The sequence below is a fragment of the Vulpes lagopus genome, chromosome X (genome assembly GCF_018345385.1).
Source record: "Vulpes lagopus strain Blue_001 chromosome X, ASM1834538v1, whole genome shotgun sequence".
Classification (NCBI taxonomy): domain Eukaryota; kingdom Metazoa; phylum Chordata; class Mammalia; order Carnivora; family Canidae; genus Vulpes; species Vulpes lagopus.
In genome coordinates, this window is record NC_054848.1 from 88,892,050 (window position 1) to 88,916,718 (window position 24,669).

Here is a 24,669-nt window from a genome sequence, read left to right on the forward strand (position 1 = left end):
GCTGACTAGTGGGGCAAAACTCGGCGAAACCCCGGGGCCCGGGACGACGGGGTCTGTTCAGAAGAAACTTGGGGAACGGGGCGGGCCCCACAGACCGTGCCCTTCACCCCCCGCCCCCCGCGCCGGTGGAGATCAGCACTTGGCGTCAGGACAGAGACCAGAGTAAGAGAGGACGTCAGGGGGAAGCCGGGAAGCCGGACCGAGGCGAGGTTGCGAAGGCACCTCCAGGCTCTGAGTCAGGGCTGTCAGTCCCCTCGCTCGGGCTGCTCGGCTCGCGCCAGCCCAGCCCTCGGCCGGGGCCGGGGCCGGGGCCGGGGCCGGGGATTGCTACATGCCAGCTTCCCCGGGGGAAAACCAGAGCCTCACTTTAGTCCCTTCCGGTAATTGACACGACAGGGCGCCCTGAAGGGGGAGGGGAGAGCTCCCTCCATAAATGGTCCCACCCCTGGGCAAGGTGGCTCACTCAGGCAGGTAGCAACGGGGGAGTGTGCACCTGCCGCCGGGCGAGCTCGGCCAGACTTCGAGACGAGGCGGAGCGAACTGAGGGAGTGAGTCAACCATGGACAAGTTGAAGTGCCCGAGCTTCTTCAAGTGCAGAGGGAAGGAGGTAGGGGTCTGGAAACGGTGGGAGGCGTGGCGGAGGGGGGCGCCTGGGAAGGGTAAACTTCGGGGGAGGCAGTCTCAGGCTTTGCCTTCTGCTGGCTGCTCCTTGTTCTCCACATTCCTCTTCAACTACCTTCAGTGTGCCTGAGATGTCCCCAAGAGTAGAAGAAAAAGACAACAGCTCTTCCTGGGTAGCCAGAAGACTTAGGGTCACCTCAACCTCTGCCTTGGGTATGCCCACAAAATTCTGGGGCTTTTTTTTTTTTTGTCCCTGACCAGACTGTGTCCATATGGAGAGAAATGAGAAAGTGCAGTGTCCTGATCTGACCTGGAACCCTCCATAGCCCAGAGCAGCTAACAGGTTGGGAGAGAACCCCTTCCCTCTGAGGTGCAGAAAGAGCTGCTCCACCTGGTGGGACAGGAGAATTTGTCTAGGAGTATTATTCTGTGGCTTCCAGCGAAGCCCCGATTTTATTCTCCAAGATTGGGAGTGAAGTCAAACTTCCCTTAACTCCGAACATCCCAAACTATCAGCGGATAGCAAAAGGAGTCTGTAAATTCTTTGTTTTAGTAGAAGCTATGTTGTATCCTTCTTTTCAAAGATCTCCTGCAATCTCAAGAACGTTGATTTCATTCCAGTCTTCTTTAAGACTAGTATTTGAAGCCTTACTTGTCTGCCCTCATTTCCCTTTCATGCTGGGTACCACATGTAACTTTTCTAGCAAAATTTGGATGATCTCACCCAAAGAAGTAGCAAACATATCCATCTAAAGAGGTGTTCGGGTGTTTTCCCCCCATTTTAAGGGGTAAATGTTGTAAAGTGGAAGCAGCCACTAGCAGAAATCTCCTCAACCCTTGGAAAGCCTTTTCCTTGGCTACAGCTTTCAGGGTTCATTTTCTCCCCCCACCTCTCTCTCTGTAACACACACACACACACACACACACACACACACACAGACACACACACACACACGTGTGAAATTATGCTTCTGTGGATTTTTAATAGTAGAAAGACAAACTCTTGATATTTTCTCTTCTCCAGAAAGTGACAGCTTCATCTGAGAATTTCCATGTTGGTGAAAATGATGAGAATCAGGACCGTGGTAACTGGTCCAAAAAATCGGATTATCTTCTATCTATGGTTGGATATGCAGTGGGATTGGGGAATGTGTGGAGATTCCCCTATTTGACCTACAACAATGGTGGAGGTATTGCCCTCTCCCCCTCAACTTCTTTCCTCTTTCATTTTAAATGGTGTGCTCTATGGCCTCTGAGGCTATTTTAAGAACTAAGCAGAGGTATATGCCAGTTTGGGTTAGTAGGGGAATGGGAAGCAAGCATATTGCATCCATCATTAGACTATGAGTTGCTAGCTCAAGTTAAGAAGCTGGCCTCACAAAATCCTCAGGTATAAACTTGATAAAAGTTGTCCTTTTAGCACTTCTGAGTTTTTGATTTAAGATGCAATATAATCTTCCAATTTCTCTTTTATATACATGCTGCCATGATAATCTGTTCAGACTCAAGTTATGTTGGGCCTCATTTAAGACTGAAATCAAAGCAAAAGGCAGGGGATTCTCATTCTAATATGAAGCCCAAATACATTGCTTAAGTAGCATAAGGTATTATATTGTGGAAATACAAGTTTGGAAGGAGTTGATTAAAAAGTAAAGGTCTAGTATTTTAAGCTGCAATATTCAGTTAGACGTATTCCTAATTGAATTGACCATACGGAGGATCCTTCTAGAATGCAATAGACTTTAGTTCAAGACTAGGTGTTTAATTTCTGCAAAATGATACTGTTTATGCTTCAGAGATCATTAAGGAAGACTCATTAGAACAAGGAGAAAAAAATTAACTCTGAGGTGACATACAAAAGGAAACAAAATGAATTGCACAATTCCCTAGTAGTGTTGAAACAACTTTTCACTTACACCATATTTTATTTACTTGTAATTACAGGTTCTATTAGAAGTGTAGAGGTGACATGCCCTTAGATTTCATAATTGGGAACCAGTGAAACTGTGCCACTATAATTATTTTTCTTGGTATAATAGGATTTTGTGTGGTGATGTTTCAATCTTATAGTCCTTGTTAATTGGTTGCATTAGAACATTCATATTGGCCTTTAGAGACTTAAGAGAGAAGCTCTGTTTATCAAACACTTTAAGTGTTGGTGGCAATAATTCCCCTCTCTGGAGCCTATATCGTTTAGTCAGGGATTTTGTCTAAGTTTGAACTGGAAAATGAGTTAGGAATTACAGTCCTTTGGGTGTCTCATTCCTGAGGTCTAGTGTAGCGAAGAGCATTCAGACTCCTTTCCAGCGTCTTGTGTTCAGGTTCAGAAAAACCACAGTTTCAGAGATTCCCTGTGACTTGCCATCATATAGTGGCCCAGGGGTGGCCATAAATTTCCAGGAACTATATTAAACTAGGTTTAATAGAGAATTTTAAACGTACCCCCCCCCACACACTAAATGCTATTATTCTTTATATGCTATCATCTCTCTCACGATTTCCTCTAAAAATTAATATATCACATTAATTCTTAGTTTTTAAAGATTGTATCATTTAGGTAATGAATAGCCTACGCTCTTTTGATTGTTTTTTTTTCCTCTGTCCAAGCGTAGGAGAAGAACATGAAATTCAGATTTGTCAAGTGTTAATTGATCAGATTTTTAAATATGGTCAGGTTTGCAAAACTGTTGCTAAAATTTGGAATCATTTTTATCTAGGATTCTTTTTACTAGTTTATGAAGAAGTATCATATAACCATAGGGTCTGAGATAGCAGTATCAACAGTTTTTGACCAGTGTATTATGTTAGCAATTTACCAATTATGATTGTTATCAATAAAAAATAATATAATGGGTAAAAAGCTAAGTATACCACTAAGGAAAATCATATTTTTTTGAAAAAAAAAAAAAGCAACAACAACCCATCCCACCCTATTTGTAATGGGCTAGTAAGATTTACCTTGTTGTATTTAGACAGAGAGAGTCTATATTACTTTTCTTCGTATTTATCATGGTAAGACTAAAACTTCAATTAGTCATAGTAATGAAGGTATGTACATTGCAACATCTATAAAAACATATTGTCTCTATGTTCTAGTACCTAGTGACGTGTACATAACAAGTATTTTATTGTGTCATTATTTTTAATGGAATATATTTTGAGGGTTGGGAAAAATGTAATTCCCAGGTATGATGTTACAATATCATAGTATGGAAAATACGTGAGAAAAATAGTGCAGTGTGGGCCAGTGAAATGTACAGAATCCAAAAGCCCATTTTTTTATCCACTGATCCCCACGTTTTCCTGTTAAACTTTGTTAAGACTGCTACGTACTTGATCAATAAGTTTAATATTCTGTCGTGCTTCTACCTACAACCTGGCAAAAGTTCGAATGAGCAATTATGTCCCAAAAGTGGGCAGAAAAAAGTGAAATAATGAAGGTCAAAAAAAATTTAAAAAAGGATCTGGATAATCTAAATGCAGGAGAATTAGTCCTACCTTATAAAATAGAGAGTTAACTTTTTTTTTGATAGGGTGTGTGTGTGCACGTGCATGCACAAACAGTGGGGGGAGGGGCAGAGGGAGAGGGAGAGAGAAAATCTCAACCCAGCCCTGTGCCAGCAGTGGAGCCGTAGCAGTTCCCATGACCCTGAGATTATGACCTGAGCCGAAATCGAGAGTCAGACACCGAACCCACTGAGCCACCCAGGCATCCCGGAAAGTTAACTTTGAATGTATCTCAAAACTTCAGAATCTCTTAACAAAACCAAAAAAATTCTTACAGACATTGAGGAAAGACCCTTATGACCATTTGGAGAATAGTCCACTCAGCTGCAATAGCTTCCACTCTGAACCACATTTAGCATTTACACTGGAAGTCTTACAAAAAATAGACTGCTTATTTGGAAAGGAGAAAGGAGGGAAACTAACTTTGGACATAGACTGCATGCCTGCCATTTTGCCAAGGGTTTTCACATAGGCTCTATAATTGAACCCTTAGCACAGACTGATGAATTGGTATCACTCTCCCCATTTATGAGGAACCCAAGGTCTGGAGGTTAGGTAGATTGCCCCAGGTCGCATAACTAGCAAATGGTGGAGTCAGGATATAAATCTAGGTGTATCTGGCTCCAAAGCCTGTGATCATTCATGTCCTCAGGATGGCTCTTTTATAGGCTATTGTTTTTAATAATCATAGCAACCTCTTTAGGTAATACTAGAATCCCATTTCACAGACGAAGCCAAGGTTTAGAGAATCAATTACTTTCTCACAGAAAGTAATAAATCTGGGGCCTGAACCCAGTGCTCTGACTCCACTCTATCAGAAGGCTTTCACAATGTTACACTGGTTATCGAAGGGCCATCAGAGGTTTGGGACATAATAGTGCTTTGCTTCTATTTTGCATTTTCTAGGCGCCTTCTTGATACCTTATGCGATCATGCTGGCCCTGGCTGGTTTGCCTCTGTTCTTCCTAGAGTGTTCACTGGGACAATTTGCTAGCTTAAGTCCAGTTTCAATTTGGAGGATTCTTCCATTGTTTCAAGGTTGGTATTAAAATGTATTTCTTTCCATGCCTATTGGTCTGTGTATAGAGCTGTTCCCACTATGTAGCAGGAAAGTGTTTCATATTTGGACATGATAAAGGCAAAGAAACATACATTGTTTCTCTGAATTTTTGCTACTGTAAAATTGAAAGACCAAATGTTAATTTGTATTTCTGTTTCTCTGGGGCTGAAGATCTGGATGGGGTTCTGGAGGATACTAGAGGGGGTTGTCAGGATGTCATTATTTTCCTACACTCAGCTTTTAAAATCCCTTGGCGCATAGTTATAGTCCTGTTGTGCATTACCTGCATGGCTCTGGCTTTTTTCTACTTCATATGCAGTCTTTTGTCTTCTTGCCTTTGCATATCTTTTACAATGCCTCATTCAGCAAAGTTGAAGGGCAGGTCACTTTGTTTTCTTGGGTATGACTAATAGAATAGGACATTGGCAAAGCTTTTCAAAGTGCCTTGATTATTATTAAACATCAAACAGACTTCCTGTCTGAAGGTAAGATATCATTTTGCTATATGCTAGCTGCTGCAAACTATTTGTAAAAGCCTCAATGCAGCATCAAAAATAAATTTGTAGTGAGGTGAATAGAACATTGTGCGGGAATATTAAGGAAGCCACCTCAAAAGCCAGTCTTGAGCATACGAGTTGTATTCGGTATGCTAAACTACATTTTGATATTACAAGTTCAAGAAACTTTGGCAGTTTAAATTCAGATTGTTACTGAACTATTGAATTTTCTTTACATGCACTTGTAGAAATCCTGTATATTAATTCAGAGCCTTTATCTGCTACTTGTCAAAATATTGGCTTATAGATGAAGATGCAAGTACTGGTCAGAGGATCAATAGGATACGAGTTTTGAATAGTGTTTGTTTGTTTTCAAGAACAGGACTCACTCTGACAAGGACTTTCAGACATAATAAGAGAGAAATAGCCATGGGTGATTCCTTATGTGAACTTGACAGATCAATACAGGTCCTCTGCCCTTGATCTTAGTATCATTTTCTAATTAACTAAAAGGAAATGGTTTCAGAAAGTCACCAAAATAATTTTAAAATTGAAAAAAAAGCTGTTTAGACAGTAGTACTTCCTCTCCTCTCCCCCTACATAAAACAAAAAAAAAAAAAAAAAAAAAAACAAAAAACAAAACAAAACAAAACAAAAAACAAGAAAAGATAGACAGTGTTGTTTGAACCTGCCTTCTCGTTTTAAAATAGATTCTGTGGAAATTGAGATGCAGCTTTTTTTTTTTTTATGAATTAGGAAAAGAAATTGCACTTTTTTGTTTTTGATTTCAACTGTTCTCTTTTTCCAGGTGTGGGAATTACGATGGTCCTGATATCCATTTTTGTGACGATCTATTACAATGTCATAATTGCCTACAGTCTTTATTACATGTTTGCTTCTTTCCAAAGTGAACTGCCGTGGAAAAATTGTTCATCTTGGGCGGATCAGAACTGTAGCAGGTCACCTATAGGTAACTTTGCTTATTTTCTTAAAAGATATTGTGAACAGAGCATGATTCGTTCATCCTTTCTCATAAGCTTAAAAAGTTACATGATTTTCTCACCAATATAGGGGCAATTTAAAGTAAACCAAGAATGAGATGCCCATCTGGCTCAGTCAGTAGAGCATGCTACCCTTGATCTCAGGGTTGTGAGTTCGAGCCCCACGTCGGGTGTTAAGAGATTATTCAAAAATAAAATCTTAGGGATCCCTGGGTGGCGCAGCGGTTTAGCGCCTGCCTTTGGCCCAGGGCGTGATCCTGGAGACCCGGGATCGAATCCCACGTCGGGCTCCCGGTGCATGGAGCCTGCTTCTCCCTCTGCCTGTGTCTCTGCTTCTCTCTCTCTCTGTGTGACTATCATAAATAAATAAAAATTAAAAAAAATAAAATCTTACAGTGAGCCACAGGTTATTGATGAAAGCAGGATAAAGCATGGATAACTTTGAAAAGTGATTAGTGCAATATGTTAATTTTTGAGGGCTGCCAGTAAAGCCAAACCATCCTTAGGAGTAGCTAAGAGAGAAGGAAGAAAGTGGGAAAGTGGTAGAGACCAGCACTATCCATGACAGGACTGACAGGACTGTGGTATTTCAGGAGCCAGTGAAAGTCATCCACATCATAAGTTGCTGGTCTTTGGGATCATGTCAAATTGATATTGTAGACCATTACTGCAGGGATTGCCTATGTATATTGGAGAATAAAGTAATAAAGCTTTAATGCTTCTTAGCAACTTAAAGGTGTCATTTGTCTATATAAGTTAAATAAATCCACATACCAAAAATTTTTTAGAGCACTAAATCACAATCAAAATTATTGTTACTTTATAGTGGTTATTACTATACACGTAATCCCAGTTTAAAAGGGATGATGTTTACTCACCCTTAGTTTACTAGTAGAGAGGATTTAAGATGCTGAATGTGCATGGCTTGTTCTATTTCTAAGACTTCTCCTCTGCCCTCACCAAGTAACAATCTAAATGGTTTAATTATTTTACCATGAAAACTTTTTTTCAGGAGGGGGTGCCTGGGTGATGCAGTTGGTTGAGCAGCCGGCTCTTGGTTTCAGCTCGGGTCATGATCTTAGGGTCCTGGGATCCAACCCTACATAGGTCTCCACATTCAGTGGGGAGTCTGCTTCAGGATTCTCTCTTTCCCTTCGCCTCTCCATTCATGTGCTCTGTGTCTAAAATAAGTAAATGAATCTTTAAAAAAAAACACCTTTTTTTTTCAGGAAAATACTCTTCTAAAACTAAGTACGTTTCTGTGTGTGTATTCTTTTTTTTTATATATAATTTTTAGTTACTCATTGTAATGTCAGTACAATTACGGGGGAGATCATCCGAGTCAATAGAAGCTGGGTATACAACAACAGTTTAACCTGCATCAATGGAAGTGAAGCTTATCAGCCAGGGCAACTTCCCAGTGAACAATATTGGAAGTAAGTATGCTAGATAATCTATTTAAACAGATGTTATTTAAGTTTTTGGAACTAACAATAAAATATTGATCAGCTTGTTCCTTGCCTTGTATAAGTAGGAAAAAAGGGGAATCAGAGCCAATTATACTTCACATGACTCAAATGCTTACCTACCTATGTGAGTGGTAGTAACCTGCAGGATCAGCTCATAGTCAACAAATTGCCATTTATAAATTGTTTGTTAAATGAGCACAATACTGTTGGTGATGATTTGTTCAGTGCTTGTCATGTATAATTTAGGGCATTTCTTTGAAGAAAAAGAATCTCAAATTTTAGACTATACTCAGCAAATTCTAATAGTAAACTGTTGGGTAGTGAGTAATATTTGGTGCTATTTAAGGCTGCCATTCTTCATTATCCATTTTGCTTATGATTATCATTATATGATAAAAATAGATATTTGGGGTTATATTTACTTGTATTAACTTTAACTGATTACACTTTATTTTCCTTACTTATACCTACATTTTACCCTTACCAAACTGCCTTGACTCTTGCTGTAATGAGCTCTTCTACATCTACGCGTTAATGCTCTGTGTGACCCTTTAAAAATTTGGAACTTAAAATGTTCCCAAACATCAAACTAAGAATAAAAACCCTAGATCCATGCAGGTCCTAAATAGAAATCATTGATTTTTATAGAAAGCCTTTGAAAAAGGTCTAAAAATTGGGACCATTTAGGTTTGATGCTAACTACAAGTATGATGAATAATTTAATTTTAGATGTGTTCTTCATCATTTTACCTTGAGAAAAATACTGTAACAAATAAAAGAAATAATCTGATGTAAGGTTAATTTTTGTTTTACATAAAGAAGCTTTGAAATACTAGGAGGCAAATCATAGCTAAAAGAATTAGTAGATCTTTTATTCTAGGGTTTGGAACTTTGGATTGGCTACAGTTAACCCTAAAGTTCAGAGCCTAGTTTTTCATTGAACTATTTTTGCCCTCTGTACTATAGCTCATATGACATTGATGCATTAATATTATGGAATACTCACGAACATCTCCCTGGCTGTAGATATTACAAAATTCAATGTGTTAAGACAAGTGATTCTGTGTTCATAAAAAGACTTGTATGTTTTCAGTAAAGTGGCGCTCCAGCGGTCAAGTGGAATGGATGAGACTGGAGTAATTGTGTGGTATTTAGCACTTTGTCTTCTTCTGGCTTGGCTCATAGTTGGAGCAGCGCTATTTAAAGGAATCAAGTCTTCTGGCAAGGTAATTTGGAAAACACATTAGATAGTGATGTAGCTCTTTTCCAATTTCATTGCAGTTCAGTGTCAAGCATAATCAAATGCATGTTTTTTCTATAATGGGAATATTCAAATGTGTGAAAAGCTTTCTAAGTAGGCAGCCTGGCTGTAGGAAAATACATAAGATTGCTGCTATTGGTACAAATAAAACAAAACAAGCAAAAACTAGTACTAGGGTTGTGCAATTTCAGCTGACCCTTGAACAATGTGGGGGTGAGGGGTGCCAACTCCCTCCTTGCAGTTGAAAATCCAGCTATAACTTGATTCCCTCACAACTACTAACAGCATGCTGTTCCCTTAGAAGCCTTACTGATCATGTAAAGTCAATTAACACCTATTTTAGTATATGTACTATATGCTGTATTCTTATAATAAAGTAAGCCGGAGAAAAGAAAATGTTATTAAGAAAATCATAGGAGAACACATTTATAGTATTTGAATTTATTGAAAAAATCCTCATCTAAGTGGACCCATGCAGTTCAAACCTGTGTTGTTCAAGGATCAACTGTACTCAAACTGGACCCTGCTAGCTTATATAGCATTCTGAAGCTTGAGTGTGTGTTTAAAATGGTCTGTCCTATTATATAAAGAAGCATCTTGAATGGAATTGTATATTGGAATGTCTGGTTTAGAAACTCTAGATCCTAGTTATATAGGGACAGTGTCAGGATTCCTTTTGTGGGAGAGGGAAAAAATCAAATATGCAGTCGTTTTCTTAAAGCTTGCCAAAATTGACTCAGAACCCTCTTTTTTAAGTGAAGAGTCCTCTTCTGAAAAACACTGTATTTTCTCCCTTTATTGTTTTATTTTTAAAACTTTCCCAAGAACGTCATGGCATTTCAGGGAACAACGTGGAATTTTCTTCGTGAACAGTTGTACAGTACTCAGAAAAGTGAATGTTTATGTATGACTACTAGACTGAAACCTCTTTATATACAGAAGACAGGGGTAACTGTGGATACTATCTTTGTATTCCTGGTATAATATCTAGCACATTGTTAATGCTAAACTATAATGAGACCCTCTGTTAGATCACAAAAATACTGTGAATATTGCAAAGCCAGTGAAAACTTTCCAAAATAATGTTTCAATTGCACATTTTTGAAACCTGTAGTTCCTTTTCGACATCAATATTGAAATAATCCATTAAAGGCCATTTGTCTAGGCAATTAATTTTTATTGGTCTCTGGATGACTTTAAATTGTCTCCTTGGGCATATTATCAAACATAGGACATCTATGGATCAAAGAAATCATCCACATTAATGAAAAGCCAGCCTCAAAAGCAATCTGCTCATCTGGAACTATGTGTTATCCAGGATACAAGCCGTGCACATGTATGTGTGCTATCAAACTCACTTAATGGTAGCTCTAAGGATAATAATATCAAGTGTTGGGTATTCACTTTAATCAGCTTTCATGGGATTTGGATGTCTACTAGGAGATTATTTTCCTTCTCCTTGGGGACAATATATACTATTTCAGTTATTTCAGTTATAAAATCATTCCCTTCCCACCTCAATGCAGTAATTCACTAAGAAGTGATATCTGTCCCCTCAGACATCTATAAAGACATATTTAGGAAGGTACTCTACCTTGATTCCCAGTTACCACTGCTGATGTATTGTGTATTTACAATGTGAACCCAGGAAATAGTGCTTCATACATAGTGTATGTACACAGTGTACATACATACATTTTGAAAATGGATCATCTCAGAGTGGGAAAAGAAAGAGAAAATTATGCCAATTTTGGTATTGGTATCACCAGATTTATTAAAAATGTATGAAATCGTTAATACTTTTACTAGTGTCAACTGCCTAACAATTTTGTTCATATACAATTATGTAACATGACTTAAAAATTTAACTTATCAACCTCTGGTTGTTTTTCTTGTTAGGTGGTATATTTTACAGCTATTTTCCCCTATGTTGTCCTACTCATCCTGCTAATCCGAGGTGCAACTCTGGAGGGTGCATCAAAAGGCATTTCATACTATATTGGAGCACAGTCAAATTTTACAAAACTTAGGGAAGCAGAGGTAAGACTTCATTTGGATTTTAGATTATCTGAGGAGGTAAACCATAAAAGCAAACACTGAAAATCTTTGGTTGCAGGTAAGAGTATCATAATGTAGTGGCTTGTAAAAGAATACGCTGTTAAGTTTGTTAGTGTTTCTGTTCACTGGGAAGTCTAATGTAGCCATTTAACATGACACTAGTGCTTTCCTATTGGAAGTGAGATGGTCATTTTAGCAGAAAAATTTTAAAAGTCATCTTATTCATACAACTGATTCTATTTGACCAAAAGGATTTGGGGCCTATTAATCTGAAAAAGAACTTGTCATGTTTGGATACCTACCTGCAAGTTGATGAGTAGAACAGTAAGACTTCTAGGATAAACTCATAGATTTCAAGATTATAGGTGAAAGTCTAATGATCTAATACACATTTTAATTGCTTCAAAAGTTAATATCCCCAAATTAAGATCAAAGTGTACCTAATGGATTATGAAGTTAAACCACAAATTTGAAATGAATGAAGCATTCCATTAACAAAACTGTTACTTGTAAACATAAATGTGTGCCATGAATATGAATTGGGTAACCTTCTTTTCAGTCTATCACTAGATAATGGCTGTGTGTATCATGGATACATAAAATTTTTTGCATTTTTGATCGCAGAGAGCATTAACAGTAAGTGGACTGTATATAGGATGCGTCTATTCACATAGCTTATGAATGGTTTCACTTTTTCAGTAAACACGTCACATTTTTGGCACACATCAAGCTTCTGGCCAGCTAAAACCCCAAGTCTTACGTTGAAGTCAAGAAACACTATGTTACTATTATCTTCCATATTAGCAGTGCTATCCAAAATAGTTATTAGTTTATTTGCTGTGGTGTTCTTTGAGGAACTCATGCTAATTTCCAGCAATTTGTTATTTTCTAAATACTTACAATATGGATATATTTATAAGAAGATTTTATTTATTTATTTAGAGAGAGTGCAAGCAGGGGGAGGGACAGAGGGAGAGGGAGAGGGAGAATCTCAAACAGACTCTACACTGAGTGTGGAGCTTGGTGCAGGCTCGCTATCACGACCCTGAGATCATGACACGAGCTGAAATCAAGAGTTGGATGATTAACCCACTGAGCCATCCAGGCACCCCACAATCTGCACATTTAATTATTTGTTGTAGAATTTCTCTGGTAAGCAAGTCAAATTTATCAGTTTTTTTTGTCATGGATATCCATCCTTTACCTTTTCTGAAAATTGAGATGTCAGTGTCTGGCCTTTAGTTTCCTGTACCCAAATAATTTTCACTCAGGAATTAACTAGAACAGCCTTAAATTATTTCAGAACTATGAAATTTTATTATTTTAGTCTTGGAAATTAATATAGTTTGATGTGTCCACAGGCCATTTGCTTATTTCTTCACTTATGTTGGGCCTCACATCTTTTAACCTTGTTTGTTAATATCTTCCCAACTCGAAGACCATTTTCGATGATGAATCAGAAACAAATAAAATGGAAGTTGGGATTCATCATCTTCTCTCTGTCAGGTTGTTAAGCAAGATGAAATATTAATTAATGCGCTTTCAAAATGGTAAATTGTTAAATGAATATGAGCACACTGATTTCAATTATTGCTGTCATGTTATACTATACTATTAGAGATGCAACATTTTCTCTAAGAAGTAGATCCTCCATTTTCTTTAAGCTTAACTTTGAGCACAGTTGAAAAGCCCCTTTAATATTCTTTGACTTTTACAAGCCTGAGATCACCTGAGCTTTACAGTTCCTGAAAATTTTATATGATTATTTTATATTTGTCTGTTTCAATGTCTCTATTATCTTTAAAATATCAGACCTAAACCTAAAGCTCTTTATGAAACATACAATTTAATCCTTCCTCCTCTTCAATGTGGTAGAAACAGTACCCCCACCCTTCTTTGGGTTTGCTGGTAATGAGAATTTTTTCTTAGATTTTTTTTTATCTCTCACAATCCATATCCTGAGTATGGGATCATAAATATATATTTTTTCCTTTTCTTTGGGTATCTGAACTTTGTTGCAATCTGTAGGAGAGCAGAGGACCATACAAATTTATAGCTAGAAGAGTCTTCCAGTCTTCAGTGATTATCGTACTAACTCCTTCATTTTACAATGGTGAAACTGAAACCCAGAAAGATTCAAATTTAGTTAAGTTTACACAGCCAGTTTGTGCATCTTGAATGAAGATTTCTTAATCCCTAAATTAATAATTTTGTATATAGCTATGAGTTGATAGATATGGATATTATAACTACATTTGGAATTTTGCTTCACTTTACTTGCAACCTAGATACACATCATAGTATGCAGTAGCATTTTTATAGAAACCAGACCTGCCACACCAATTTCCAGCTCCCCCTAATTCACATATGCATACAAAAATGTATCAAGTAAAAGCAGCTGAGAGATCAACATAAGCATGTTGTTCATCTCTTAATATGTACAGCTGCCTAAAAAATAAGAGCATTTTATTTCTAATGATTTTGTTACAATAAGTGAAATAACCGTTATCTATCTATGCCTATCTCATCCATCCATTTTGCTTTCTTTTGGCTGCCTGCCATTATAAAGCAATTATAATATAATAATAATCTAACATCAAGCTGTATTCTGAAGATCTAGCAAATTTTATTCCCTAACAACTTTTATTTCGATTTAAATTGGAAATAGATTACATACCTTTCAAGGGGAAAATTACAGTTTTTAATTTCCATAAAAGAAACTATCATTTTATGATTATTTTCCACAATAACAGCAATAGCTACCATTGAGCATCCTAATTGCTTTACATATGCTATCTTATTCAATTCTCACATCATTCCGAGTACACTTGTAATAATAATAGTTATCATCATCATCATTTTCTTCATCCTCTCCATTTTACAGATGAATAAACAGGCTTAAAAATGTTAAATAAATTGAAGGCAAGGAGAATAAGAGGTATTGGATATAAACTTCATTTTCTTTGACTCCAGAGCTAGAGCTCTTTGTCACCATTTTATATTGCCTGCCTTTCACTGAGCAGTCCTGTTTTTAGATGGACTAAAACAAAACAAAACGAAAACAACACTTTTGCCCAAATCTTTGCCAGTCTTATTCCTTGAAATCTACACAATTAGGTTACTTTGGGTAATGCTTTATCTACAGAATTTCACTGTTAACATGAATTTCCATAGATTAGATTAGTTTCTAAGATTATTGTCCTTTAGCAAAGATATAGGAGAGGCAAATTATAAAAGGGACACTAGTAAAGGGGTAAGATTGGATGCAGTGAGTGGGAGGCTGCTTAAAGAGTGGAGGCCAGCTATGCGGGGCTCTAAACCAACTAAGGGATGTCTAAATATATCATCATTCTTCAAAAATTGCCTACTACTATCCTTGTTAAGAATGGATATGTATCTATCCTCCCCAAATTGGTATGCAGAGTCAATAAAATTTTAATCAGATTGACAGCAGTTTTTCTTAGATCTTGAGAACTGATTGTAAAATTTACGTATAAGAGAAAAAGGCAAAAAAAAAAAAGGTGTTTTTGAAGAAGGAAGACCTGTCCTACTAGATATGAAACAATATTATAATGCTATAGGAATTAAAATAAAGTGGTGTTAGCATAGGTATAGACTTACAGACCAGTGGAACAGTAGTCTCAGAAATAGATTCATGAACATTTGGAACTTGATATATGGCAGAGGTGGCAATGCAGATCAATGGGGGAAAGGATGGACTATCTAATTGATATAATTGACATCCAATTGATATAATTGATAATATAAATCATCTTTAGACAAATGATACTCTAGAAAAGAAAATGAATTGGGATTTCCAATTTAATATATACTGTATCAATTTTTAGGTTAATTGAAAACAATATGAGCAAAGCTTTAAATCCTTTTGAAGAAAATGTAGGACAGTATCTTTATGACCTTTGGCTAAGACTTCTCTTTAAGTAAGAGAAATCAAGGACAATACATGAAAGTGAAGATGGACACCTTTAGTTACATTAAAACAACAATAAAACCTTTGGCTCATCAAAGGTCATGATGTTAAGAGGTGAAAAGAGTTAACCACAAATTGGGAGGAAAGTTATCATATATAATAGACAAAGGATTAGAATCCAAATTACATAAGAATTGCTAGAGATCAAAGAAGACAAATAACCCAAACAATAAATTGGCAAAAGGCATGAATAGGAATTTCACAGGGAAAAAAAACCCTATGGAATATAAACACATAAAAACAAACTAAACCTTGTAAGTAATTAGGGTAATGAAAACTCTCATTCGACAGCCACCAGATATGACCATATTAAAAATTCTGACCAATATTGGCAAGCATGTGAAGGAATGGGAGCTCTCACACTTAGCTGGTGAGAGTAGGTGCTAAAATAATATGGCAATATTTAGTAAAAGGGAAGACGCATCATATACTCTTTGACATTGCAGTTCCTCAACTAGGTATGAGGAGACATGCACAGGAATACTTACAGCTACATCATTTTTAATAGCAGAATATTGAACAGCCTGAATGTCCCTCAGCAGGATAAAGGATGACCTGTGGTATACATAGTGGGGCAAACGGCAGTGAAAAAAATGTTCAAAACTACAGATATTTAACTAAACCATATGAATTTGCCCATATTTTTTCATTTTCAACATAAAGTTGAAATGTAATGTGGTTCAAATTGATCGTGGATAAATCTCATACAATACTGAATGAAAAAAGGCATGTTGCATAGGCTTACATCCATCAGGAAAGCTTTTCTATAAACTCAATAACATGAAAAGCTAAATACCATACTGTTTGGGTTTACATATTTTTATGGTAAAAATATAAAGAAAAACAAGGAAATGAGAAACACATAAGTCAGGATAACAGTTACCACTGGAGGTTGAAGGGTGATATGATGACAAAGGGGCATTGGATGGCTTCCAAAGACTGACAACATTTCATTTTTTAAGCTGAGTAGTGGGTTTGGTGTTTATTTCATTATTATTCATATTAATTCATTAGTATATATGAAGTATTTTATAGAAGTAAAAAATTTAAAGTGTGTCTTTTTATAAATTGAATTATCTTCTCTTATAGGTTTGGAAGGATGCTGCCACTCAAATATTTTACTCCCTTTCAGTGGCTTGGGGTGGCTTAGTTGCTCTATCATCTTACAATAAGTTCAATAACAACTGCTTCTCAGATGCTATTGTAGTTTGTTTGACAAACTGCCTCACTAGTGTGTTTGCTGGATTTGCTATTTTTTCTATACTGGGACACATGGCTCACATATCTGGAAAGGAAGTCTCTCAAGTCGTAAAATCAGGTATGTGATGCTCTACGTTAATAACTTTGATTAATTCAGTATAGCTCTTTTAAGAAACACTAATACATTTTGTAGCAATTTACTTAAAGCACTCAAGCAAGGTTTAGGGTGTTGCATTTTCTTTCTCATTTCATCTTATATAATTTGTTTGCTTTAATCATGTAATAATTCTTAGATTGTCTGAGAAAACAGGACTATATTAGGGAACAATTGTTTAAGAAGATAATTGTCTGAATTTTACATAGTCCTTCATATGAACTGCCTACTGTACATGGGTGCCTTTACACATATTATCTTCATTTATGTGTGTATATATACATATATACATGCATGTATTCATATGAATGACTATATAAGAGTATATATGTGTGGGAGTGTGGCTGTGTATTCCTCCATGTACAAGTGCAGTATTGGGTCTGAATTTTTAAAACACATCAGTGTCATATCGATAGAAACCCAAGTAACTTTGAGTATCCAGCTATGTCCAGCTTTAAAGGAATCTATTTAATGAACTTCCTAACTTTCTTTAGCTAAGGATGCTTAGTTATCTGACTAAGAATCTTAGGAAAAGAATTCCAGGATTCTTAGTGGTAGGAATTCCTCATTAAATTTTTATTTATGGGGACGCCTGGGTGGCTCAGTGGATTAGAGCCTGCCTTCGGCCCGGGGTGTGATCCTAGAGTGCTGGGATCGAGTCCTGCGTTGGGCTCTGTGCATGGAGCCTGCTTCTCTCTCTGCCTGTGTCTCTGCCTCTCTCTGTGTGTCTCTCATGAATAAATAAATAAATAATATTTAAAAAATACTCTGGAAAAAAAAATACTCTGGGAAACGAACTAGGGGTGGTGGAAAGGGAGGAGGGCAGGGGGGTGGGGGTGAATGGGTGACGGGTACTGAGGGGGGGCACTTGACGGGATGAGCACTGGGTGTTATTCTGTATGTTAGCAAATTGAACACCAATAAAAAATAAATTTATTATTATAAAAATAAAAAAAATAAAAAAATTTATTTATGGCCAGTATCATTTGATGGAGAAACCAATGCAGGAGAATAGAATGTTAGGACTAGAAGAGACCTCATAGATAATCTAGCTTCTCATTTCCAGAGAAGTGGACTGATGCAGAGAAATTTTATGTCTTATAGTAGATAGATAAAATCATTAGGAAGTGACAGAGCCTAGGTCAGAAGCTAATTCTGCTGAATCCTAGGTCAGTCTTCTAGGACTCGGGAGAAACCTAAAATACTTAAGGCAACTAAGTATCATATAATATAATTGAAAAAATTTAAAGCACCTCCAACAATAATATACATCAAACAGAAAATAAGATTCAATTTTTAGTTTTGTTATATACAAGTTTGCAAGTGTGCATATACTAGTTAAAATGGCAGTACACATTCTGGATGAACATTTGGAGAGATGGCTAAAGACTACAACAGTCATTCCATAAGCATATCTTTCTTGATAGTGTAATTCTTTTAGAATTTCTAGGCTAATATAATTTACGTTTCTGGAGTTTAAGACAATTGTTATTCTTTATGAATCTTTAAAAAATGAAAGAGTTAAACAAAATCATTGAAATAGTTAAGATCTCCTATGTGAGTAATTTACAAAATTCATCTCATAGCTTAATTCACGTCACATGCACACATGCACACATTATCATTTTGTTGAATAACCAAGTCGAATATTTTTAAGAGTACAAGTGAAAGAGTTGCTCGAGAATGTGCATTATGGATGGCATTGCTAAATTGAAATGATTTTTTCTAGTATCTTATTTTGGAAATGTTCAAATATATGAACTTTTTGGCAACTGATTTAAATTAAATGTCATACATTTTTCTTAGGTTTTGATTTGGCATTCATTGCTTATCCAGAAGCGCTAGCCCAACTCCCAGGTGGGCCATTTTGGTCCATATTATTTTTCTTCATGCTTTTGACTTTGGGTCTCGACTCTCAGTTTGCATCCATTGGTAAGTAATACTCTGAGTGTTATATTTTATATTTTGTTATATTTTACTCATGTTTCCTCTACTTAAAAACATGTTGCCCCCATTAGGTTTGCCCTTAGAATCTGAACATTCTTTTTAACTAAATTTTAAATACAGAAAAATACAAAGCACTCATGCAGTAGATACCCAAAAGGAACAGACATGAATGTTTCATATTTGCTTCAGAAATGAAATTGAAGTCCCCTGTTTCTCTCCCTAATACAATTCACATTTCTTCCTTCCCAGAAGCAACTGTCACCATGGATTATGTGTGTTATTCAGTCCATGCTTGATACATTATATACATGTCCATAAATAACACATGAATTTTGTCACATCAATGTGAAGTTTCATAACATACATATCATTCTGACAGTTGTTTTTTACGTGTATTGTGAATCTGTGTTGATATATACTCCTATATATCTACCGAATTCACAATCTGTTGCCATACTGATGGGCATTTGGATTATTTCCAATTTTGAAAAATTACACATGCTACTCAATGATTATTCTTGCATGTGGCTCTATGTACACAGAGGGATTTCCCCTGGGGTACACACCTAGAAATTTGGAAACTTTTTCATCATATCACTCTTACATAAATACACTTTTATAGTTGACTATATACAGTGTAACGTCTGGCCTCCTCTAGTTGGCTTTCAAAGCCCTTGAAAATTTTCAACCTGTATCTTCATCCTTTCACCCATACATCCTTCTACTTTCAGCCAGTACTGCGTATCATGAACACATTTCTTTCTTAAACCTAGAAGGCCTTTCTGTCTCCATGCCATTTATTCAAATGTTCATTTTATTTAAAAGTTCTAGAATTCTTCCTTACCTATAACCCTCTTTCAAACTACGTCAGCCTTCAGGGATCTGTTAACTTGTAGTTACTACCAATGAAAAACCTTGTAAAACAGACTAAAAATAACAAATAAAGAGAGCTGCATTTGGTTTTCATCAGAACCAACAGGTGGTAACTGCCAAAAGAAAGGATCCTATGGGTTTTTTAAAAAAGCAAGGACTAGGACCCAGAGTATATTTTCAGCATATATTTGTAAATTTGATTAGAAGCTGAATTCTTTGATTAAAATTATTGGCAAATGAGTTTACATATAACATTGCCATTTTTCCCTTCTGAAGAAACGATTACAACAACGATTCAAGATTTATCTCCCAAATTGATGAAGAAAATGAGGGTTCCTATAACTTTGGGGTGCTGCTTGGTTTTGTTTCTCCTTGGTCTCGTCTGTGTGACTCAGGTATAGTACAGTTTTTTTAAAGATTTTATATATTTATTCATGAGAGACACAGAGAGAGAGAGGCAGAGTTATAGGGAGAGGGAGAAGCAGGCTCCCTGCAGGGAGCCTGATGTGGGACTCGCTCCCAGGACTACGGGATCATGACCTGAGCCAAAGGCAGGCACACAACCACTGAGCCACCCAGGTGCCCCTTATAGTATTTTTTTCATAGACAAATTATTAGTTGGAATGTACCTTATAATCTAAATAAGCAAACAAAGGTTTAAGAGGATGTTTAGTGACAAATCCAAGTCTGACTCGGATCAAGGTTTTCTGGGTTTTAGCCCAAATTTTTTCCCATTATAGCACAGTTTTGAAATTTAATAATATTTTGAAGAGGGGAGGTGATCCAATAATGGAAAATTTCCCCAAATACAAGAAAGTTGTATAGACTTTGAACACATGCTATATTTTTGGCAGCTACTACAGAGCACACAGACACTGCATATAATTTTGATAATCAAGTATTCTAAATGCTTATTTTTTACAGTGACTCAGTATAGGATGGAAAGTGCATCCTTTTTGAGATATTTAAAGCCACTTTTGTGTTTACATTTGGAAACATTCCTTTATCATATCTTAGCATAGGTGAAACCAGGGAGCATATATTTAAAGACTTCATCAATCATAAAAATAAAAATATACTTAGATGTAATTTTTTTTTTTGTAGGCTGGAATTTATTGGGTTCATTTGATTGACCACTTCTGTGCTGGATGGGGTATTTTGATTGCAGCTATACTGGAAATCATAGGAATCATCTGGATTTATGGTAAATAGTAACTACAGAATTATCTACTTATTTTACTAACTAATTTAGTGTGATTCCTTTTCACAAAAATAGTAAAGTATAATATTCCTGGGAAAATTGATTAAGAATAATATGTAGTTAAAGGTGTATACTTCACTGATATAGTATAGGAAAATTTTTAGACAGTCAGATAATTTGGGGCCACAATGATTAATGGAGGAAAATGTAAGCAAGGACTGAATGCACTCTTTTTTTCTAAGGTGGGAACAGATTCATTGAAGATATAGAAATGATGATTGGAGCAAAAAGGTGGATATTCTGGCTATGGTGGAGAGCTTGCTGGTTTGTTATTACTCCTCTTCTTCTGATTGTAAGTATTAATATGCTATGAATTTGATATCTATCTATCTATCTATCTATCTATCTATCTATCTATAAAACAGTTCTAAGATAAACTTGAATAATTCATGTGAGAGACAGTAAGGCAAACTGTCATAAATTAATGACTTTCAACTTTTGCTTTATGATTGCAAGTTGCCTAAATTAAAATATCTTTGCAGTATTGTTTTTGAGGCTATAGGTTTAAACATTTACCATTTGAGAAAATGAACAGGCTCTTATAGACTTAAAAGTCCTATGTACTTAAGAATTATCAATAGAATAAATAAAAATAAGTCATTCGTTTGCTAGTTCCCTAAAAATTATCCTGAACAACCTACACTGTCCCTAACCTCTCTGCTAAGACCCAGATTCTGCCTGCAAGGAATATGATCTCAATACACTAATTGCTAAGAAACAACACTCAGATTTAAGTGCACATTTTTCTTTATGGGAGGTATTTACTATCCAAAATTACTAAAATAAATTCACCACTGTCAACAGAGGCAACAGTTTATGTTAAATTCAACAATTGGTGCTATTTAGGAACTGAGGGAAAGCAAAAGTTATCTTACCCGAGAGACATGACATATAGACATACCTTTAAATATCAGTTCAGGACAGTAAGTGACAAAATAAACAATAGGATGGAGAATTACTGTAATGGTGAAGGTGGGGGCAGCGGCAAAGCTTCATAGAGGATGTCTTTTGGTCCTCATTGCCTCCTTGTCTCAAAGTCTTTCCTAGGGGGATCCCTGGGTGGCACAGCAGTTTGACGCCTGCCTTTGGCCCAGGGTGCGATCCTGGAGACCCGGGACCGAATCCCACCTCGGGCTCCCGGTACATGGAGCCTGCTTCTCCCTCTGCCTGTGTCTCTGCCTCTCTCTCTCTGATGTGACTATCATAAAAATTTTTTAAAAAGTCTTTCCTAGGAAAGGGCGTTAAATAATTTGATCCAGAATGTGCTTCACATCTGAAGTATTATGTTTGTTTTAGAGAATGTTAAGTTTTATTTTTTACATTTTATAAGGTCAATTTCAAGTAGGGAGCAGTTTGGGACTGACTGTACTGAATTAAAATATTTTGGATGCTCCATATTCTAGCAAAATGATTTTGACATTACTACTAAATACTGTTTTCTTCTTTTGACAAGTCTCCATAATAAAATAAGCCCTTTATCAATTAAGAAGCTCTCACTAATTTTTTTTTAGCCAGTGAGTTTTCATTGATTAATAGCTTTGACAACTGGATTTAATTTAAAATGCAAAAGTATTAAATATTAAATGATATACATTATCATCTATTTTGTATAAAGTTATATGAAGTCATGGATATTCCAGTATCCTCATCCACTCTCTCGTATTTATGTAAAAGATTATGATAATTGGGAAATACATTTAAATTACTGGGAATTAATGTATTAAATTGATGGAATTAACTATTTAATTCTAAAATTAAACTTGAATACCTATTTGATAAAATTCTTACATTCCATCTCCATGAGTTTAGTAAAAGATAGCTAAGTAGTTTAGAGAAGCTACTATGTGAGTCTGGTTTTTGTTTTGTCTGCCTTACAAGTTTCTAAATAATTACTTTTAATGCAGCAACATATCTAATAGGTTTTTTAAGAAGTTTTTTTTTTAACTTGGCCATTAGGTGTTTTCCTTGTGAAGATTCAGATTTCACTGTTTTACCCAAACACACATTGAGTTTGTTTTTCCTTTCTCAAAGAGAGGCTAGAAGTGAAGTGTACTTTAGCAAATATATACCAGTAGTTTGTGAATGTGTGGGTTTTGGGTATGGAGTAAGGGGTGCTCTATGCCATGGGAAATAATAGAAGCAACTGCTAAGCAAGGTGCAAAGCATGTTCACTAAAAGGTACTTTACATTCTCTTTGAATTAAGTGCTATGCTGGCAAGCTGGATAGCATAGGATAAAATCATACTATTGTAAGTTAAAGTTAAAAGGTCAGTAATGGAAATTTTCAGATATTATTTTGTTTCCAATCTGAAATATTTCATGGTAAAGTATTTTATTGAAAAACATGTTGGACCAGTATTTGTATTTTTTATAACTATATGGAGGTGCTCATTTTGGAAGAATCTATTCAAAGCCAAATATGAGTTATTTAGATGAGTTCATTTAGTACTCTCTTCTGGCTAGTTACTGGATTATCTTAGTTGTTTGAATGTACCTTCATTTTAATTGCTTTTGATAGATTATTTCTAAGGAATGGGATCAAATTCCTAACAGTTAGTGCAATTGAAATCGTTAGTGCAATAAAGTCTAATCTTTAGAATTGTCTTTTCATACTTGACTTTCACAGGCAATTTTGATCTGGTCATTGGTGAAATTTCATAGACCTGATTATGCCCAAATTCCATATCCTGACTGGGGAGTTGCTCTAGGCTGGTGTATGATTATTTTCTGCATTATTTGGATTCCAATTATGGCCATAGTAAAAATAATTCAAGCTGAAGGAAGTATCTTTCAAGTAAGCACATTTATATTACACTTTGTAGAAAGTACTTATGATGAAAATGGTGATTACTCAAATGGTGGTAATATAGGATTATGAACCTTTAGGTTACAATCTGATACAATCCTCAGATTACTATGTGCATAACATAGCTTTATATCATATATATATTTGTGTGTCTTCTACTATAAGCTTCTTTAGGGAGGAGTCTTCTGTTGCTTCCTGCTATATCCTCAGTTCCTATTAGAGTGCTCAGCACAAAGAAATTGTGATTTTTATCCTTGTACTGAGTTGTCCCTGAAGATGACACAAAGCAAATGACCTTTTTGCTTAATATCTATAATCCTTACTTTATATTGTCTGGTTATAATACATGTGCTAATAGTTTGTTTAGGGTGGAAAAAGCCTGCTAAATTATTTCAAACCCAGTCTAGACCCTGAGTGATCCCTCTTGCACGGAGACATAGGGGGATGCAGTTGATCATGACATCTCATTAGGATAATGACTAGGACAAATCTCCAGTCAGATTTTAGGTAATTTCCCAAGCTCATTCCAATCAGTGGTTTGATCCTTGAGCTCTTTTTATTTGGTTCTTGGAACCTCCCAGGTATACACTGGTTTAAATCCTCACATAACCCTCCCTCTAAGGGCAGGACCAAAATGTCGGAGAATTCAGTGAAAAACACGGAGTGATTCCATTGTTCAAACAGGCCCAACATTTTCTTTTCAAATTATTTACATACTCACTTATTTTGGTTTTGTAGTTAATATAATTCTATTAACAGTTAAATTTGAGTGTCATTTTTAATTTTTAATTAATTTTTTAAAAAGATTTTATTTATTTATTCATGAGACACATACAGAGAGGCAGGGACACAGGCAGAGGGAGAATCAGGCTCCACGCAGGGAGCATGATGCGGGACTCAATTCCAGGACTCCATGATCACGTCCTGGGCCGAAGGCAGACACTCAATCACTGAGCCACCTAG

At 36.2% G+C, this 24,669-nt stretch overlaps 2 protein-coding genes across 3 annotated transcripts in view; one reads left to right on the forward strand and one right to left on the reverse strand.

Moving 5' to 3' along the window:
• The window catches only part of SLC6A14 (solute carrier family 6 member 14), a 26,033-nt gene continuing 1,364 nt past the window's right edge, over positions 1 to 24,669 (forward strand). Inside the window, exons 1-13 of one of the 2 annotated variants that reach the window (XM_041740221.1) lie at positions 5 to 607; positions 1,646 to 1,811; positions 5,035 to 5,166; positions 6,494 to 6,655; positions 7,984 to 8,122; positions 9,249 to 9,381; positions 11,316 to 11,456; positions 16,555 to 16,783; positions 18,626 to 18,751; positions 19,916 to 20,034; positions 20,744 to 20,843; positions 21,083 to 21,192; positions 23,527 to 23,694. In XM_041740221.1, the coding sequence (XP_041596155.1) occupies positions 560 to 607; positions 1,646 to 1,811; positions 5,035 to 5,166; positions 6,494 to 6,655; positions 7,984 to 8,122; positions 9,249 to 9,381; positions 11,316 to 11,456; positions 16,555 to 16,783; positions 18,626 to 18,751; positions 19,916 to 20,034; positions 20,744 to 20,843; positions 21,083 to 21,192; positions 23,527 to 23,694 (1,773 nt within the window). In that variant the 5' untranslated portion in view covers positions 5 to 559. Of the gene's footprint in view, positions 608 to 1,645; positions 1,812 to 5,034; positions 5,167 to 6,493; positions 6,656 to 7,983; positions 8,123 to 9,248; positions 9,382 to 11,315; positions 11,457 to 16,554; positions 16,784 to 18,625; positions 18,752 to 19,915; positions 20,035 to 20,743; positions 20,844 to 21,082; positions 21,193 to 23,526; positions 23,695 to 24,669 lie in introns of both variants that reach the window. The other variant, XM_041740222.1, reaches the window with a different exon arrangement.
• The window catches only part of CT83 (cancer/testis antigen 83), a 16,506-nt gene continuing 4,541 nt past the window's right edge, over positions 12,705 to 24,669 (reverse strand). Inside the window, exon 3 of the transcript XR_005985592.1 lies at positions 12,705 to 12,973. The gene's annotated coding sequence lies outside the window, so the exon portion shown is untranslated. The remainder of the gene's footprint in view (positions 12,974 to 24,669) is intronic.